Genomic DNA, 22,562 nt, shown 5'->3' with positions numbered 1-22,562 from the left:
TATAACAGAAAAGAACTTTATTGTTGCATTTCTTTAAATAAATTACAGCATTCTAAATGATCTATTGTCCATGGATTCTTCAATTTCAAATAACAAAACAAACACATAGAAAAATTATTAACAGTATTAAAAGCGGAAGTCATAAAATGGCTGTTGCTTTTGAATTACATAACTGTAGGCATTTCTTGCATTTCCGTTTTTAACTGCGATTTATTTAAATTTTATATTTGGGTTTTCCTTAACAGATACTCCATTTAAAGAAAAAAAAAATACATAGATTTACTAAAAAAAATAATTGTATTTTTATTTAAAAACTGTGAATTGAATTTCGAATGCAGAAAATCATTGAAAAGAACAGTGATTCGTTGATTAAATTCAACAGCATGATTATTCCATCAAAACTACTTCCATTTCAAGGGAAACAAAAAATGTAAAAAAAAAGACTAATTGTATCTTTTTATTTTACCTTAATGGCCACAACTTCGAAAATAATATTTTTAAAAACCACTGATGCGTAATTTTGATGATAATAATAATGAGTTTTTTTGTTCAGTTCAATTGCATAATTATTCCTCGAGAAAGCACTTACTTCCTCGAGGAAAAGACAAAAAAAAAATCACTAGGTTGATGCAATTTTGAAAACAATATTTCAAAAAATCACTGAGGCATTTTTAAAAGCACTTACAATGCTCCAGTGGTTTACAGATTAAATTTGACACAATGCGTGTATGAAAAATTTACTTTTATTTCGAGTTTATATATATATACTAATTAGTAATAAATACCAAGTTAAAAGGAAAAAAAATAGAATCAAAATTAAACCAAATAAAATAAGAATCCCGCCTGAAGACTTTCACAAGGGTCACCCTCAGGCAGGGATTCAAAATAAGAGATTTTTTTCTGTGAGAAATCTGACTTTAGTCCAACAATGGTGCTTTTTTAGTTTCATTCTAGTCCAACTTTTTTTAGTTTGATTCCGAAATAATTTTTTAGTTTCGATTCCGAAATAATTTTTAATTTCGTTTCCGAAATAATTTAAATTTAGATTGTTTTATCGCCTTTATATGTATTTGAACATACGAACAATCAATTGACGGCTTTAGTTCAAAATTTGATATGAACAACTATTTTAATTGAGCATCAAACTTTATTTAACTGTTTAGGTTTTAGTGCGTATTGTGTTCGCTTGTATTTTTATAGACAGACAAGCTTCCTGTACATGTATTTCGTTTAAAATTTGATAGAAATTTTGAACAAAATTTTACGCCAAAATACAATTAAATGCATACCAAACCCTATCAGTCTAACTCAAATTAGTTATTGTATTCTTAGACAAAGAGATAAATTCGAAAATGTGTTTTTGTGTCAAAAAAATGTGTCAAAATCTCGAGATCGGACTCTTTGATGACTACAGTACTGCTCTGTAAACGCATACGAATAAATAAGATTTAATGAGGCATGCTGTAACAGGTTGAATTCATGTTTTCAATTCAATGACATGAAAATTAACACTTTTTAATTTGGTCTCTCTCTTAAATCTCTTAAGAAATTCGATTAAATCTCTTAAGAAATTCGATAAGGAACACTGCATGCGTCAACAGGTGTTTTCCTGTTCGAAATCACTTCCTCCCCCGCAAGGTGTGGTGCTCTCGTCGGCAATCTGCACAACACACCACTAATTCGGTTGACAGGTTGTGAACAAACATTCATTAGGTAAAAACTTCCGCAAAGTACATTATCTAATCTCTTAACATCTCGATCAAACACACTGTTAATTCTTTAAAAAAAGAAAAGTACGTTGACGTGTTTCACGCACGAACAAATGTAAAGATATTCGCGTGATATTGCAAATACACGAAAACTTTTCTTGGACATGTAGGAAAATGTTAACAGTCAGTTTTTATATTTATGATGTGTGATAAAAAAAATTTATTTAATTTATTTCCCTTTATTTACTTTTTCAAATAAGAAATAATGAAAAAAATTTACAAATACAAAAAAAAAAATGATCTCGAAATTTTGATTATTTTTTCATGATTTAGGCTTCATTCGATCTGAAAATTTTAATTTTGGAATCAATGTTTGTCGTTTCATGTGTTTGTTATTGAATATGAATCAAAAATCCAAGTAGATAAAATATGATACTTTTTCTTCAGGAATCTTCTGCACGAATGGTGACAAATTCAAAACTTGCGTTAATTTTGGGACACCCTTTATTGAGAAGAATTCAAACGTTTACCACACTGTGCTGCAAAAACACTGCAAATGACGAATCATTTGACTCATACCTCTGATTTAATATTTGATGTATCATCCAAAGCCGGTATAAGACATTGAAATAACTATTAATTCCAACCTACAAACCTTTTCATAACCACAAAAGCAGTCAATTCTACCCTCAATCTCGCAAGGGATCTTAACTTATCACGACGCACAAGTAATGTCTAATTATTCCAAATATAGTAAGCAGATGAAAATTGAGTAAGACATAATTGTCGGTCAGGTCAGCACGACGAATCGGGTATTCCCCGTCTGCCCTTTAGCCAAGTGACCGACATGCGGCTGCCAATAGAGTCAGATGACGACAGAATCTACTTTCGAACACAAGAACAACATTTAGTGTTTGTAAGACAAGATTAAAAAGAAAATTCGATCAAACGCCCTTTCTCTGATATTTACCGATCAGTCAAATTGGTTTCGATACAAGTTATATCAGTGTTAATTGATGGATTGTAAAGAAGAAATGGATCATTCATTGAATTGAAACAAGCACCTTTTATAAGATAATATACAATTAAAAAAATGATGGCCCATCGAAGTGGTAATTTAATTCTCAATTTTTCTATGGCTTTGACCTATTGTAATTCTAAATGCAATTATATATTACTACTCATGTATATCTGATTTTTATTTTCCTCGGCCACTTCTGGAGAACAAGTAATAAGCCAGGAATATTGATTGTATTAAAATTTAATTAAATCTCATTCGAAACTTGATGATCATAATTTCTTTAAAAAAGTGTTTTTTAAGTATCAAATTCTCTCTACCAAATTCATAAAAAATGTGCAATTTCAACAGCCTTGCACCTGTTCTGTTTATTGTGCTATTGGACCTCCTTGATGGAATCGAATTATGACATCAAAGTGCCATTCAAAATACAATTATCCGAATAATCTATCTGCTAATCAAATGTTGTCATTCATAGTGCTGTCACATCATTATCTTATTCCACATGTAAAATGTGCGGGTAATTATGTGAAACCTTGCTGCTTTAGTAATGACACAATGTAATATTCGAAGAAATAATGAAAACGATTTGTATTTCATTTCAATAATAAAATTCAATGTTGAAAATGTAAAAAATTATATTTAAAATGTTCAACGAAATTCAGGCTATAGCTTTTGCTTCCCATGGGAGCACATGCACATGTATGTGCTCCTCAAATCTTCCCATGCCCAAAACAATTGAAAAACTCAAAGTACCCATTTGTAATGCGCTTGCGTCGGTGACTGCAGACACGCTTCAGAATATATGGCTTGAAATGGACTACCGCCTAGATATTGTCCGTGTAACAAAGGAAATTCACATAGAGCATCTATGACGTATGTATACAAAATTTTGAAATTCCATCAACATTATGAGTTAATCTTATCGATAAATTCTTTTTCATTAAATAGTTATAGCCGTTTCTTGCAACATGTAATCGCTATATTCATTTTCAATTACCCTGTACATTAACATAATGAGATAGAGAGACATTAAAATGAAACCAAAATTCTGAATTATTTCTTTTGTCGTCAAAAATAAAAAGTCTGCTTATGGTTATCATTTCAAAAATCACTTATATTGATTTATTAATTTTTCATTTCTGAAACAAACAAAAAGTTTTATGTCTTTTTAAATTTCAGTATTCCAGGCAACATTTTAGTTTAATTCACTGTAACCGTGGATGTCGAAACAATGGTTAGAATTAAATTCTCTATAAAATCTTTACTATTAAGTTGTTGAATTCTAACGCCTTACCTAGCCTCCTAAATTGATATACAAATCTTCGGTAAAAGCAAAATAAAATCTACCTTTAATTTCTGATTCTATAATGCATTTTTTCTTGGTATTGTAAATATTAAATTCAAAACTACCGTTAAATGTCAAACAATAGAAGGTTCGTGCAAATATTGCTATCTGAAAGATATAGAATTTCCTCTGCCATTTTTCAAACAATTCTGAATACAATTTATCTTGGAATTCTGGGAATGAAGGATGTTGGAACATGAAAAAAGTGCAGCAAATCAGTTGGCTAGACTTGACAACATAATCCGACAGAGATTATTTTAATCTACCCTTGATAGGGTTAGGAAAGAAGAAAACGTCATATTCCTATTTGCAGAAGATTTATAAATAAAGCTTAAGGACAACAGCTGCTCATATTTTGAAACATGAGAGCTTTACATCAAGACTGCTTCATCTGCACAATGCATTCTGACCAAAGGTGACATATTTATTTTCATATATATTGTTAGAATGATCTCTAAGGATCAACGGTTGAAAACCTGCGAATCGTTTGGTCTTTCAAAGTAAGAGGAAAACGTTAGACATCTTTTATTATGCTTATTTAACTAAAAGATCAGAAAGGCGAACTTAATATAGAAAATTATATTTACATACCCGAAAGAAATCTACGAATATATAACTACTTAATTCGTTCTTCTATGTTTTAGAAACACAAATAAGATAAATTAAAGCAAAATTAGCAATCACTATCTATACTAATAATAAAAGTGTGTGTGTGTGTGCGTGCGCGCATGTGTGTGTGTGTGTATGCTTGTATGTGTGCGCATGCTGTGTGTGTTTTCGCTCTAAAAGAAATTAAAATTCTGATTAATTAAAAATTTTGCATGATTTGGCTTTTTCACAAGTACTATAGTTCACACTGAGTACCAAATATCAAAATACTATCCGCAAACTGATTTTTATACCATTTTAAAATTAAATGATTTTTTTTTCTAAATGATTTTTCTCTTGGATTTTGATATATTTTAAAAACATTTATCGAATTTTTAAATAGATTATCCATACATTGAAGCTTTAATGATATCATGGGACTCGACAACATTAGGAAGGTTCATTCCTACAATAATCAAAACCAGTGTAAAATAACAAGACTTAATGTCTATTACAATTTGGAATTGAAAAATAATTTATAAAGGATATTGTGAATTTCACGTTATGTATACGTGAAATTCACAATAACTGAAATTAAACACAGCTAGTATTCCTGATGAATCATTCTATCGAATCTTGGCGAATTAACCAATACATTTCGCCAGGATCGCCAAAGGCAGCTTATATTTTTGAAAAGCAACTGCGATTCCGTTGCAGTCACATGTTCCGCCGAAATACAATAATACAAATACATTAACACAAAATCTCTGATAAAAGAAATAATCTCCATCGAACTGAATCGATCGATTTAAATAATCTGCAATTAACGAAACTTTGTATTTCATCTTGTTTCTTTCTTGTGCTCTATGACGCCGTGCATTTTTCTTCTATGAAATGTGTAAAATATTTCAAAATAAAACGGACTGTGAGCAATTAAGTCGCACCATGAATTTATTCCAGTAGAATTTGAAATTTTCTTTTATTTAGAAAGTTTGACAGATTGTTACAAAAGGAGGCTTGGTTGATGGAATTATTCTTTTAAATTGTTAAAAAAATTCACAGCTTGAAACCATCCTCATTATGAATCATTGCATAAAATCGACTCTACCTTAAAATCCCACAAGTATTGGGCAGAAAATCAACAGAGGCGAATTCTGGTTTTCATCGTTTTAAATAACTATGTGAGCTGTTTTTACCATCAATATCATCTGACTAATAAATATTATCACATTTATTTAAATTGGCGTAACACAATACCAGAGAATGCCAAATTTGATAAACAAATTTCCGAAATATTTTTCATTTACAGTCATTAGAATAAGAAGGAGAATACAGATATAGTATATCTAAGAATATGATTTCAATAATTTCAAATTTAATAAATTCAAATATCTCTATACACGTTTTTTATCATTTAAATAAATGGGAAAGCCCACATAAAGTGCATTTTAGTGTAATGTCATGGAATTTCATTGAAATATTCTAGAAATTTCCCATGTTTTTTCCTTAATTGAATTTATTATTTATCCCATTTATCTTTTCAACTTTGACTTTATTTCTTCGATTACCTAATAAAAAAATGAGAATCAGCAAGAGCAATTGAATATTATATCAACATAACATCATCATTTGTTCCCCTACAAGTAAAATTAAATAATTTATGCGCTTTTTGTGATCGGCGATAAAATTATATTAATTTATTATATTTTTTTACGCATATTTCGAAAACTACCTTTGGATAGACTAAAGACACATTTTCCAGTTGTGTATTTATTGGATACTGGACATGTTGCCAACACAAGCAAATAAACATGGGAATTAGAACACATCCTCATAAAACGCGAGTAATAGAGGGGAAAGCAGAAAATCAAAATGGCGATATTTAATGGAATCACAATGCGGAACATGATTTGTTCCCGCAGTTAAACATGAATATTCGTGTCTCATATATAGAGAGCAGAAATTTGCAGGTGAACATTAGAAAGCAATAAATGTCCTTTCAAAGGAATAAAAAATCATATCAATCTTTTGTTCCATGAGCATATTTTGAAATGGTAAGAAACGAAAACAAAATACCAAACGACTTTTTGCTATAGTTTTAATTTCATCTACATAATACAATAATCATGTATTTTCTCAAAACAGTAATGTTTGGATCATTTCAATATATTTTCTAAGAATTTAAAAAAAAATATATTATTTAATTTTCTTTGAAATTAACAATATTAAGAGTTAGACAATGTTTTCTTTTAACAGCATAAGAACGATAGATAAGTGTTGTATACTTTTTACCACACTTTAAAAATCAAATGAAATCCAGTTGTGTATTTATTGGAATTGTGTATTTATTGGAAAATTGAGTATTATTAACTTTTTGTTCCATATATTTTGGAACTTTTCAGAATCTTTGAATCGTATATTTCAAGAAGACTTAAATTTGCATGATATTTAAAATAGTTATTAATATGTAAATATATACAATAGAATGACATAGAAAATTAGATAAGATGGTGTTTCGAATTTTTAATGCTGTTAGTGGAAATTGTATCTTTAGAAATTCAACTCTAAAATAATTTATTTCTCATAATTAGTACTGACTGGTAGATTCGCTAAAAAAAGCATAGAAATTCCTGTTCTTTGACTACTTGATTTGAAATCTACTTTAGTCTTTCGAAAATTACTACAAGTATGTTTCGAAAAAGCACAAGAAAGAAACAGCTCCCAGAAGAAGAGAGAAAATTAACAAAAAAGTCCTTTACAATATCACTGCTTTCTAATCAAGCCATAGATTCATAATGATTTTTTAAACTAATCACTAAAAAATTCTACAAATTCTGTTTATCCCTTATGTTATACAAATTTATAATCCTTATTCCTTATGTTAGTATATATTCCTAATATTATTCTACAAATTTATTCCTTATATTACTATTATTTACCATTGTAAATAGAAACCAAACGTTGTGGACATTCTATGTGCTGACTTCAAAGTATAACCAACAAATAATAATAATAATATGCAATTTGACAAAAACTTATGTGGAAAATTCTGATAAAAATAAACAAAAATATTATTATTTTCCTCAGAGTAAAAGATAAAAAATAGAAATAATATAATGCAAAAATAAAGACGAAAAATTTTTTTAAATTTATTTACAGTAGATATTCCCTATAATTAATACGAAAATTATATTGTTTACCAACGGATTCTTAAACCCTCCGCGCTTTTGCTCATGCGTTAGAACGAGTTAATTCAATAAAATAGGATAGAAAGGAAAGATGAAAATTGAAGATGTTTACATTTAACAATCAAGTAAATTCCAAAAATACGCACATGCGTCCGCGTCTCACCCCTTAGAATGATAGAATTGTCGAAAAGTGGTCGTTTCAGGAGACTGAAACGAACAGTAATCTTGATCAAAAATATGCTATTTTTAATCATAATAACTTAATACTTTTCAAGCAAAATGCTCTGAATTTTTCTAAATTAATGTCCAAATGGAACTAATAATTCTTTTCTGCAAAAAATTCTTAAAAATAAACTTTGTTTTCAACTTTGATATTCAATAATTAAAAATAATACTTTTTTGAAATTTTCTGAATTATTCGAATTTGTTTTATATCGAATTTAAAATTATATTAATTCATTCATTCTGTTTATACTTTTTGAAATTGCCACGATGACATGAACAATATACTTGTGTAATCTATTAAATCATAACAACGGTGATGTTCAATATGAATTGACAGATCATTTACATCTTTCATCTTTTCTTAATTCTATAAGTAGCAATGCTCGAAGTAGAATGGCATGATATGCTTATCGAATAAAAAGGATTTAGAAGAAAACTATTAAAAACTTTTCTTTAATTTTGCCTTAGTCATAATAACATGCTCGATTTCTATAAATTGTTTTGGATGATATTAAGAAACTATGTTTTCAGCCTGCGACTGATAAAAAAAAAAATGAAAATCTAAAAAAGTATAAAAAAATATCATTTAAAATTGTTAAATAAACTAAAACAGGTACTGGAAACTGTTTTGGAAAAAGGCATTATTTCAAAATATTCATTTTAATATATATTCTTGTATAAGATTAGAATGTGCGGACATATTTTTAATAGAGTTTTTCTTGTTAAAAGAGAAAGCCAGGTAGCTTACAGCAAAAGCGCCAACAGTTGACCACCGAAGAAACGGATAGTTTTCATAAATGATTAAAAATGAAAACCAAGTTACTGAAATTGGTAACTGCTTTATTTTAACTAAGACTTTTAATTAAAATAAAAATTGATTTTACTTTAATGAAGGGAGCGAACATTATGTACACTAAAAACCTATTGGCATATTTTCACCCTATTCCAAAAAATCTATTTTTACAAATAATTACCAGAAAAAAGATCAAATTGCTTACCATTTATTAATTATTGTATTATAACTAGTTTACCGAGCTAAGAATTGGTTTAAGGTGTATGTACACACTTAAAACTTCGAAAATCGTTCAAAATATCGAATATTTTTTTATTGCTTAATAATGTTCTCTGATCCTTTAGCTTTCAAACGATACCAAGATGTTGCCAATATTCCAAATATTTCTCGAGTTATAAATATTTTTCTTGAATTACTTTCATTGAAAACTCTAGTTACGGTGTTTTTAAAACTCATTTTATGAAGAATGATATTTTCCCACTATGTGGCTTCATTCAAACAATCATAACTCAACAATAAATTAACTAAATACAGTTATTTATATATCAAAACAATCTGTATGAAATAGCGGATGTTTTGTGCCTCAATCAAAGTAATATTTATAGAAATAAATTTTTAATACCTGTTTAAAAGTTAAAATGATAGAAAAAATCTCGCTTTTTCTATTCATCGTTGATGAAAAAATTGTAAAAAAATAACTATCTATTTTTATAACTTGATTGAGGCAGACAACATGAAGACTCATATTAGGTATCATTTCCAACTAGAATTATGTGTCTGTACAAATTAGAATTTAAGATATCATGTTTCAAAAAATAGGCTAATTAGAATATTATTATTAATTAATAATTAGTGTAATATGGTTTTTTCTCACTGAAATGAGTTTAAACATATATTAATAACCTACTGTGAAAAAATTGGATTTTTAAAGTTAAAATTTAAAAAAAAAATCTTCAAGTGTGTACGTACACCTTAATTTTATGCATTAAATTATATAATTTACTGCATAATGTGCAATTTGCATTAGTCAACCTGAAACGTATAAATCGGTAACCTGTCATTAAAATTGAAGCCAAAATTGCATAAGTGCGCTCAGTTGTAAACAAATTTAATAACATTGTTTTGGCAGATAATCTAACAGTAAAAATCGGCAAGTTCAGAAAAAAAAAAAAAAAAAATTGAATCTATCCGAAAGCCTAACCGAAAGATCTTAGCCGTTGTCACCCACCTGTTAACGAGGCGTGAGAAAGCCGCAGAGAAAGGTGAATGGAATAGAAAATGCACATTGACCTACCTACACCCAAAATAAAAACACCCGCTGCTCGAGTAAACTTGTTGATTGAAAGAAAAAGCTCCGGACAGGTCATTCAACTCGGCATGGAAGCTATATCGGTAAGAAAATAACGGCCTAGTTTTTGGGGGGAATAGCAGAAAAGGCGATTTTGCGATTGTGGCTCGTTAATACGGCTCGATAGCATACTTCCACTTCTTTGACGCCTACGGGATGCTTGTTTCTAAATAGATACTATAATAAGACTTAATCTCTCGTTTCATTCAATAACACTACAATAATCGCTTCAAAATAAATTTTTAAAAGTTCTTTGCATTCAGTATAATACAATTTCATGAAAAAAAAAAAAAAAAAAAAGGAATACAATCCTTCGTTCTTTGACTCTGTTAATGGAAATAAATAATAGAAAATAGTCTTTCTTTTAATATCTATCAAATACTTTTTTTGTGCATTTTGCATAATAATAGCATAGACCAAATACTTTTTAATGCGCTTAAATTGCTCTGGAATTATGTGTCAGTAGAAAATGCATTTTTTTTTCATGCCATTAAGTATAAAAAGATTAACAAAATTTTTTATGAAGGATTTACTTTGCATTCAATTAAATTTAAAGAGTAAATTAAACTAATAAACCAAAACTACTAAAAACTAAATTTTTGTAACAATTTAATAATAAAAATCAATATTTTCAAAATAGTTAAAAATATAATTTTCAATTACTTTAAATCTGAAAGAATACAATAAACAATTCTAAATATTTTTAAGTTTATTGCAAAGTTAATGAGAATTTAAAAAGTGATCCTCAGTTTATCAACTGTCAGGTAATTTTCAACTGTTTTTGACTGTAATGATTTGATATATTAAATATATTATATTAAAATGTATATTCGTAAGAAAATTGTATTATTATATTATATTATATTTAAAATATACTACATATGATATATTAAATTTATAATTATTTGAAATATTTCAGCTTTGTTGTATTAAATATACAATTATTTTGCGATGAAATTGAACGATAATAATCAAGAAAATATAATCTTCTTTATAAACAATCTCTCTAGAAAGATAATTTAATTGCTGTTGACTTAGTCTTTCAAGCACCTAAAAGAGTTTAGAGTTACCTCAACTCCCTTTAATTCAAATATTTAGTCACTATTTCTGATATATAAAACGCTGCCTTAAAGATTCTAATTTTGAAGAATAATTATAGGAACTCCAAAGATAAATAGGCTATCATTGACGCAGCGTTAGAGTAAATATTTCCCATTAATTTTGTTTTATTTATTTCTAAAAAAATAGAAAACTATTTCATTTTATTTCTTCCCGAAATTAAAAAAACAATTTGATAAAATGCTAACAATTATTAAAGGATTTTCTTTGATTAGATATGCTAAAAATCAAAACAAAAGTGATAATAAAACGACGAAAATAATGAAAGTAATAACAATAAATCCGACGATAAAATTATGAAAATTCATTTCATTTCTTTTTTGTAAAACGCTTGCATAAGTAATAAATAGAAAAATTAGCTATAAATGACTCAATCACAAATGAAATTTAATATTTTTGGCCTTTAAAAATAAATAATTCGAATTTTGAAGAACTATATTAATTGTTGAATGGCAAAACTTAATTGTAAACAAATCATTATATGTACAATATACACAAATAGATAACTATATCTTCCAAAATTATTATCTCATTGAAAAAATTTTGCATTATCATGAAATTGAAAAAAATTCTCTTTTAATGATATACAGTTTCATTTCAATTCAATTTCTTTACTTTTAATAATTTTTTAAGGTAATACATAATTTGCAACAGTAAATTTTTAATATTATGAAATTCGAACTCATCCGTTAAAACATTTAATCATAAAATTGCGCTAATGTTAAAATTAAGTTTTAAAAAAAAGCTTTCTTTAGACATTTTTATATCATAGCATAAATATTTTTAATTGGTATGTGTTATATTTTCCTTTGACTTATTCAATTAAATTCATGTTTTCAGATCTTATTTAATATCAAAAAATGAATTTTTTTTTTAAAAAAGCATTTCATATTAATAATTAATATCCTAAAAAGTCAATAATTTCGTAGAACAAGCTGATCACCTAAGCTAATACGTAATAACGTGATCATAAGAGATTAAACTTTGATAATATGAGCTTATTAGACTTATGTCATTAAAATATAAGAAAATGCAAACTGAGACATAACTTTTTCAAATATCTGGAAATAATATATTTAAATAAATCACAGGCATCTACTACGATAGCTAAGTTTTTAAAAAATTAATTTCTTTTTTTAATTTTCTTCTTTTCTTCATTTATAGTTTCTAACAAAAACATGTAGTGAGATCCGTTATTGAAATTTGCGATACGCTTTTAAAACCAAACGTCGATACAGATCTTTTATTTAATCGCTCTTAATATCAAATTTGATGTTAAATCTATCAACTGGTTAACTGTATGTCAATCTCTGAACACAATAATTCAATAGTGAAATGAGCTAAACGAAAGAAAGTTGGTATATGGCGTTGAAACATAACTGCAGATCTTTATTAACTATTGAATCCAATTTGTTTAAAAATTAAATCCCAGATGTACGGTTATTTTCTTCGCTGCATAATGAACTTAGACAAAGAACTCGCAATATTATGTAAATATTTGAAATCTCTCCTAATGATTTCATACATCATTTACAACAAATTTCACTACTTTTGCTGCTTTGACTCTCTTCTCAACATATAAAAGGAAGTCGTGTGCGTGCGTGCGTGCGTGTATGGGTGTGTTAGCGCTCTACGGGACAGATCATAAAATCTAGATCCTCCAACTTTAGTACAAACATACTTTGAAGGTGAAAATATGTACCTCGAAGTGATTTTTTTTTACTTCAAAAAATATGACAGCATAAAAATAACTTTTAGGCAATCTTAAAATTTAAGATTTTTTTTTTTATTGATACCAACTAAGCGTGCAATTTTTCTCTGAATATTGACAATTTTTTTTAAATGATGTGTAATTTTCAACAATCAATCTCATTGTTGCAATGTAATTCAAACCATTTCCATTCATTCAGTATATAATTAATTGCATAATTTTCTTCCAATATTGAAAGCTAAGAAAAAAAACGTTCTCATTACTTTTTAGCATGACAGTTCAGTTTAGGAAACAGGAAGTAAAATTGAGTTACCGCAAAAGGCATTGAACAATTTTTAGTGGATTACCCATACATTTAAATTTTTAATGGCATGCTAATGTCATGGGACTCAATTTCATTAGGAAGGTTCATGAACACAATAAATAGAACAGTTTTAAAGCAATTAAAATAGAACCATTTTAAAGTATGTCACAGTTAGATGCTTAAAAATATTTTGTTAAGAAAATTACGTATAAAAGTTTTAATTGAAATTAAGCGCAACCAGTATATTCCCAATGATATAACTGGTCGTGAAAGGCGGCAAGTTTTGATATAATTCTCATTAAAATGTGAAAATAAACCAATTTCTCTACGAAAATACTGAAAGAATTTCTTTACCCACGATTTAATATTAATTATTTGATAGACTATTGCCTGAAATCGTCACTGTTTTTACTATTATGACTCTCTGTGACTATTATGACTCAATGTTTTATTCAATAATATGCCAGTTTAGATCAATTGCAAATAAACTATTTCCACCTTCCACCAAATGTTATCACTCCAAGACCTAATTCAAAGTCATTTAAAACTTTAATTGTTATTTTCGTATTTCTGCAAATGCCTTTAAACATCCGCTGATAACCTAAAAATAAATCTGATATATAAAATGTATGTGCTTGTTCAGCTCTTTTCTTCTCCTTTCAGTATTTTTGTGTATTCTTAAACAAAAAAATTTTTAACAAAAACTTCACAATTTTGCCTGCAGGAAAAAAATGAATTTTCTCAAAAGCTGTCATTGTCTATTTACTTCTTTTTAAAAATCAATTAAAATGGTGAAATTGGTTAACAATCAATTCGAATGGTGAAACATGTTCCTTGAATCTTTTTTTTTTAAGCTAAAATGACTGCTCAATGTTAGGCAAAATTTCAAGCTATGACTATAATACAAAATCTCTTTTCTTCGATAGCTGCTATCGTGGAACAAAATAGAAATGGAATTGAAAACATTCTGTAATAATCCATTATATTTAAATTAATCAGAAATATAAATATTACAATATATTCCAATCAATTTGAATAAATTTTATGACATCACGCAGTCCCTAAAAAAGAATTAAAAACAAAAATCCTGTCACCCTCATGATAAATTAAATATTTATAGTGTATGGGACGTTAAAAGTCTTCTCCAAGCAAAATCCTTATTTTCTAGGTAGTATTATTTCCCGTTCTGTATAATTAAATAAAACAATTTAATCACAGCCTTGAAACGAATATGTCATACAAGAATACGGATTTTATTTCATTGCTATTAATTATTTTAATTTTTATTAAATATTTCACAGCAGGTCCCACAATACATTAAAAATAAAACAAAGCTTTATGCCATTTGAAATCACATTAATTAAATTTTTTAATCGTCTATCTCATATTTTCCAATTGCATTATGAAGCATATTAACCCTTTCACTGTCCTCTCCTGTCTGCGAAAATCTCTGTTTTTTGCCGCATTAGAACAAACAAAAATAAAAACTCAAACAAGTAAACCTTTACAAAGCGTTTTAAACGTTTAAAAGTTTTAAAATCTAGAAGAACGCTTGCAGAAATGTCACTTGAATGCGCTAGACGCGTTACGGACGATAAAGAGGTTAAAATAGCTGACATCGGACATTTTTTGTTATAAACTTGCAGACAAAAATCAGTTAACAAGATGCATGAAATCGGATTAACTTTCTCATTTATTTAATAAATAAAATAAAAAATGTTGTTAAAAATATATTTATTTTTAGCAGTAACTCTCAATAAGCAAGTTTTCTTTGACTCATTATAAATAAAATCTTTTCTCTTCAAAATTTATTTAATATAACATAACATTTATTGAATAGTTTCCATTCCATTCACCACTGAAACTAATATATAGTTTAATATTTCTCTTCAAATAAAAGTAAATGATAGATGATTAAATTTTAGTGTATGGCTTACCAAGAGGATAAAAGTCCCTAGAAACTCCGCTATGGACTCCCTGAGGACGTCGCTTTTGCACTTCATGGTGTTGAGCTTTTCTTTGAATTTCTTCACCCTCGTGTCCACGGCTACAAGAACAAAAGGCATGCTGTTACTCGGTTGATACCTGCACACAGAACTGACTGAGTATCTCACCTGCTCCTGCCTATCTTTTTTCCGCGAGGAATCAGTTCACAGAGAGGAAAGGGATAGAGGCGACCGCAGCGCCCTCTCAGTGCCTCTCTTAACCTTTCTAGAAAAGTATTAAGTAACCAATGTATTTGTATTTTGTATTTTGCAGAAATATCATGAGAGATATCGGAATGGCAAATGCAAATTCTTGAAAAAGCTTTAATCTTCAAAGTTCACTGCATATTTTACTCTGAGAACTACTAAATTCAAAAATAAATAAATGTTCTGCTTAAGTTTTGAAAATAGTACTACTACTTAAGTTTTAAAAAATGAATATTCAATATGTAGATGATCATAAATATGTAAAGAAAAAGAATGTTTCTTTATTTTCCAGAAAATCATGTTAAAACTAATTAATGATAACGATCTGATTTTCCTTTTTAAATAAATTTCTACAAAAATTTCACAGAACAAAAAAATTAAATCTCTTGAATAAACAGACATCAATTAAGAAATTAAATTAAAATGATTAATAATTTAATATTTTAAAATTAATTTTTATATAAATTTCCTATAATGTTTAAGACATAAAACTGATTATAGATAGATAGATACAGATATATTACCTTAACTATTAAAAAGTATATATTTACAAATACAAAAAATATAGATAGATAGATAGACACAAATAGAAAATACAATAGGTAGATAGATAGATAGAGATATAGTTATAGATATAGATATGGATATATTACCTCAACTATTTAAAAGTATATATTTACAAATACTAAAAATTTGATACACATAAATTATTTATCTGTCTCAAACATTTAAAAGAACTTTTCCAATTTTTCTTCTTACTTATTTAAAAAATTAAAGGTTGTTGTTTGAAACTGGGCAAGATATATAATTAAGTTTGTATATCTTTACTTATAATAAATGATCGTGTAGGGGGAAGGGTCTGAAGTAGTTAGCATAATTTAGAGGGTATGAAAACGCCAATAGCAATTTTCATAGATCATATATCACTAGATTAAATTATAAAGCTGCTTATTTGGTTGATTTTTGTGAATTATTTATAAACATGTCTTGAACATGATAATATTTATAAGCTAGCAAACTGAGAAATGCATTAGTCAAAAATCGTTTAAAATGTTCTATGAGAAATAACCAAATTAGGCACGCAGTTACTTCTTGAATACTAAGTTCTTGTTGTGAAAAGCTTCTTCAAAATTTTTACTTCAAAATTTATCGAAATATTTGCGTTTCCTCTAGTAGCTTTGAAACATATTAATGTAAAAAGAACAATTTTAAACCACATAGAATGTAGCTCTTCAATTACACCAATTCTACATTCTGGCAACAAATATCTTTCTACTTTTAATATTTTTTTGCAAAATATTTTCTACATACTTTATAACAATGTTTTTCATTGCCTTACTCGCACTCGGGGCAATTAAATACATTTTTTCAGGAAAAAGTATATTTAGTTTTGTTATTTTTTTTACGCTCACAGCTATTTTTACTTTCTTGTATAAGAAATATGCAAACAAAAAGTTTTGTAGACATCAAAAAATTCGAAATCCGGTCTCGAGAGTTAAATAATTCTCACTTTTCAGACCTTCCTGGAATTCCCGTTTCTCCACCTTCTGTAAATACGATAAATATGAAATAATTTTCGATGCATCTTTGTTACTAAATTGGCAGATTTGGGATGAAAACCATTTTTGGAAATTCTGCCTGTTCATTACTCCATGTTCAAGTCAACCATCTGACTCTCCGACCCACCACGAAGGGACGCGGATTAAACCATAAACTGAATGACAGGACAGCCGCAATAGCAGCACTGGTGAACTGTGGTTGAGTCCTAAGGGCCATCACCGGTCACGGTATAACCCTCCCCGAAGGAAGTACGTCCCGTCATCGATGGGAGGAGTCAGATACCCTACCTATTTGTGTACCCTCTAGGTGGCGAGATCCAAACACCATGCCAGAAGCATCTCGTCCTCATTTCGAGGTCCCCCCCCCCTGGTGTCTTACTCCATGTTTCTATGAATATGGTAAATCAATAGCCAGATAAATGAAATTGATATAGATTTATCAATAGAATTGTATACCTATATCAGATTTAGTACGGATAAAGGATTAATCGTCTATCTATATGTTGGCAGTTATATGTAAGTTATAATAGTTCGGTATGTTTGGTAAGTTATAATAGGTCGGCAGTATAGTAAATTTGTACCAAATTCTTGACCAAGTCGGTCAAAAGAATGAAAATATGTCTCCTATTTTCATCATAGTACTCTGAAGCGTAAAGAGCGTCAGATTTTGTAATTATAAGAGTAAAGTAGTTCATTTTCTCTCACACAGACAGATAAATTTCCTGTGGATGGATTTTCGTTCAAAATTTTATAGAAATATACAAATTTGATGTAAAGAGTGCACCAGATCCTGATCCGTAGAATTATCATATTCAAAGATTTACAAATATCATTTCAAAAATATGGACTATTTTTGTACTATTTGAAAAGTAGAGATTCGTTAAAATATCGAGAGAATTTTTTTTTTAAATTACTATATTTGCTCTTTACAAAAGAGAAAGCAAATGTGATTGAGAAATTCCAATTGATTTGAAGTTCTATAATATTCTGCAAATATGTACAAATGACTATTTTTGATAATTGGTTTAAAAATATTAATTAATTTTCAGCTGCTGATTTTTTTTTATTTCGTTTTGCTTCATTTTTTAAATATTTATATGTGCATATCAAACTCTTTTACACCTATTATTTAAATTTTAATTATTGGATCTAATTTTTTTTAAATTACTCCTTTATTCAGTGTTTGTTTACCAATTTCTAAGAAATCTTTCGAAATGCATCCTTCTCTTAATAATGAAGTCCTCTTTTTTTTATAGCTTTAAAAGGATATAAAAAAAAGAAAAGCAATCATGATTACTTCATTTCTATGGAAACCATTATAAATGTAATCAAATTTTCCTAATATTTTTCAACTTACTTAAATATTTAAATTAATGAAAAATAGTATGAAAACACGCGTAGAATCAAAAACACGTGAATTTTTTCCCGTTAAATTATTAAAAGAGAAAAAAAAAAGAACCGTAGAGTTCTGTAAATGCATTAGAAACACAAGTTCAACACAATAATGCTGTAACTTCATTCAAGGAAGTTGTGATACAAACTAAATGACATCAATTATACATTGATTTCAACTTCAATTCAGAATTTTGATAGAGTTGTGGAAAATAATGGGGCACCTGTAAGTATATACCTGCATCTGCAGGAAATAGAAACACATTTTTCACAAAGAATTCGGATGAATATTCGATCTGTAACACAAAAGAAATGAATGGAACAATTCTAAGCCTTTTTTCCATGAAGTAATTGAAAATCCTTATAAATCTAAAATATTCGACTAAGAAAAAGTTTATTTAAACTTCAGTCAAATATGTTACTAGAAGTCATATGAGTGCATAAAATACTTCAAAATAATTGTGAAAGGTGCTCAAATTCATCATCAAAGCCGGAGATTAGAAAATAATTGTAGCGGGTAGTTCATTAGCTAAGCCTCGTTATCATGGACATATAATATTGGTTTCGATGTCACGTGACATCTGGCTCAAGACGTAATTCCAGTGAAGATTGACCACTTTTGTGATTCCGATACTAATTGTTGAATTTGTCGGGGCCAAACGACCTCCCGCTGGTGTGAAGGGGAAATGTGCCAGCTAAGGTGTCGTCCTCGTTATCTGACCGTGGTTCAAAACTACGAGGTTCGTCCCAAAATACCTCTAGTGTTGCTTTAAAATCTGGACTTTAACATAACTAAACTAAAGTAACTACACCGGTGCAAATTAAATTTGACAGCAAATGTCAAATATTCTTCAGCTGGTACGATGCGGAAAGTAGAGAAAGGGGGTTGCCAGCTCCAGAGCAGTCATCCAACAACAGTTCAAAATAATGAAATCCGGTCAAATATGACTTTTGTTTTACTTCAAAGTTAAACATTTAAATATAATAAACTCATTAATTAACAAAAGAAATAGTAAGTAATCACGATGAAGAAAGTATTAAAAAGTGCAAGAAGATTTTTTTTAATTCTTAAGTTTACGATAATTTTTAGATATCTGCTGCTTTTTGACATCCTGGCCTGAACAGGAGAATTTAGTAAATAAGTGTAGGGAAAAAATTAGAAAAATTTACAGAGAATGTACTAAATAAATAAAGAAATTAGATGAATTTTTGTGTCGAAATATAAATTCTTTCTAAAGATAATGGATTTCATTTCTATATGTATTTTTGATTTTAATATGTTTGTCCCCTGCTACAGAATAGAAATTAGAGCAGGCTTAGTTTGGTTTGGGACTTCGCAGCGCAAATTCCACTACAGAAGTGATATTGCACCAAACAAATATTTATATTTCTCTAAATATCATTTAAAAACACAATTAAAATAGTTCAAAATAAAATGTCTCGGAGTAATCACTGATAAAGTGGCATTTAAAAGAACCAAAGTGAGGGGGGTCCCCCCCCCGAAACTTTATCGCTATTCTCTAATAAAGGTGTTATCCCCGTTCCACCGAATAAAATAATACACCTGGGTAAAGCCATGAATGACACAATAACTCAAATTTTTATTTTCAGTGCTCCATACTTGAGAGTAGTGATCTTCGTAGAGTAGAGAAAAAAAAACCAGTACTTGTGTATTAACTGAAATCTGGCAAACGAAAGTTATAAATCATTGAGCTTTAGCGTGTTTCAAACGTTTTTACTGAATCTAATTTGGCATCTTTGGCGATTAATCACCGGCATAGTTTAATGCACAATTACAAGAAAAATCGAATATGCATTTTGATATCGTTTATCTAACCTATTGAACCCAAAATTTGACATGTAATTACAATTGCAGTTACAAGATTGCCATATTTTACTTATTTAAGTCAATGCATTTTCGAGTTACTGCGTTCACATGGGTGCGAAAGCACATAATGTCAACCCCTCCCCAACAACAGATTCTGTTCTAAATTTGATATAGATTGGCAGTTTAGATGCTAAAGTTGCGTACCAAATTTTATCCAATGAACTTTTAATATTCTATAGTTAGAGTGTTTACTTGTACTCGGGCCGGCGTCCTGGCATAGGGGTAGCGCGTCTTCCCCGTGATCTGGGCATCCTGGTTCGAGTCCCGGTTCGGGCATGGGTGTTCTTCATCTGTTCTATCTGTGAGATGCGTGAATGTGCCCCCCCCCCTGAAAAAAGGGGTTGTGCAAGCGAATGTGATGCGTGAGTAGCTACGACGTACTCTTGGCCCTAGTTGGCGCTACTAAAAAACAAGAGACGCTTCCTTGGCTTAAAATTGCTGATTTCGTGCGCGAGCTTGTCCATGGCAAGTGCCATTATAAACAACAACAACTTGTACTCGGACAATACGATAAACTCACTTCCACTGAATAAATTTCCTTCAAAATTTGATAAAAATCTATCAATTAAATGATTACTAGATTTTATTTGATAAAAATTTTAAAATTCTGCTGTTAAAATCAAAAATCCAATTTTCATCCATCTAGTTCAAAGCGTTTTTTAGTTACCATATTCTAGAGAGACATAATTCTATTCTCGGACACACAGAAGTACATAACGTCAAAATCTCCTGCAATTACAATACTTTCTCTTCAACAAACGAGGAAGTAAAAATGCAGTCATAGAATCATAACTATGGACAGTTACTCTGACACGCCTGAAGTGAACGGAGAAATATGAATGACCGGACGTCGCGACAGCATTGCGGGAACCAAGGTTGAGTCCCAAGGGCCATCACTGGCCACGGTATAACCCTACCCGTAGGAGGCACATCCCGTCATTGACAGAGGGTAGTTGAACCCACATCATTTCTGTACCCACCAGGATGGCGAGTATCAACCACCATACCGGAAATCTCTCATACTTATATCTGAGGTACCTGCCCCCCTCCCCAGTGGGAGGTTATAGAATCAAAATAAAATTTCAGTTATAGTTTAATATCCTATGGTTTTAAAAAAATAGCTAAATACACTCTTATCAATGATTAGCAATAACTAGATAACAATTAATTCATTTCACGCGTTGGTTGGAAGCGATGCAAATGTTGAGTATTAAAATATGAACGCGAGAAATTATTCTGTGCTACAATAACAATACAGACTGATAAACATTTATGTTAAAAATAACAAATATTTGTATGTAAATCTTATATGTCCGATCCTCAGATAGAAAGAAAAAAAAACAGCATCCATTTCCTGTTTATTTGGAGAATGCAGGTTTTCTTTTACAGATTTAATAGTTTCTAGTTTAATAACTTAATATATGTAGCTCTTAGAACACGCACCTGTATAAAGTTCTTCTATGCCATGCTCTTAATATCTGTACCAGGCTTCTTGTTGGAAGATTGAAATGTGTTTTAAGGAATAGCAATTAGCAACTGTAAAATAAGCTATAATAGTATTTATTGATATCAGAATACGTTATTTGGGATTTGTTGCAAGATCTATGAAATTTCCGTTCGGAAATACAGAATTTTCTGGACTCTTGTATATCTGTGAGTATTGTAAATATTACTCACTTTGACTCTTCTAATGAATTTATAGTATTTTAAAGTTATGATAAACACTACAGTAAAATTTAAGAATATTGCGTTTATACCTTTTAGGCATTGCGCATTAAAATATAAAAGAAAATTCTCAAAATATACTTAATTTTGTTAATACACAAACATTTTTATTAGTTCCTTCAAATCTTCAAACTTTCTTTGGACATTCGAAGAGAAATAAATGATTTCTTGCAAGAAACTTTAAAATGGAAATTGTTTCTTTGAATAACTTATTTGAAAAAAAAATCAATTTAAATCATGATTCCATAGGTAAAACGAAGACAATGCCGGCGTCCTGGCATAGGGGGTAGCGCGTCTTCACCGTGATCTGGGCATCCCGGTTCAGGCATGGTTGTTCTTCATCTGTTCTATCTGTGAGATGTGTGAATGTGCCCCCCTGTAAAAAGGAGTTGTGCAAGCGAATGAGTGATGCGTGAGTAGCAACGTCGTACTCTTGGTCCTAGTTGGAGCTATTA

General features: G+C 29.2%; 1 protein-coding gene across 4 annotated transcripts in view; it reads right to left on the bottom strand.

Moving 5' to 3' along the window:
- The window catches only part of LOC129960568 (aquaporin-9-like), a 119,407-nt gene that overhangs the window by 62,272 nt on the left and 34,573 nt on the right, over positions 1-22,562 (bottom strand). For all 4 annotated transcript variants that reach the window (XM_056074070.1, XM_056074086.1, XM_056074077.1 and 1 more), the window contains one exon: positions 15,289-15,398. In XM_056074070.1, coding sequence (XP_055930045.1) covers positions 15,289-15,398 — 110 coding nt within the window. The remainder of the gene's footprint in view (positions 1-15,288; positions 15,399-22,562) is intronic.

Source organism: Argiope bruennichi, chromosome 2 (assembly GCF_947563725.1).
Source record: "Argiope bruennichi chromosome 2, qqArgBrue1.1, whole genome shotgun sequence".
In the NCBI taxonomy this organism is placed as follows: domain Eukaryota; kingdom Metazoa; phylum Arthropoda; class Arachnida; order Araneae; family Araneidae; genus Argiope; species Argiope bruennichi.
Note: the sequence above shows the minus strand (reverse complement) of the source record. Positions and strands in the feature narration are given on the sequence as shown.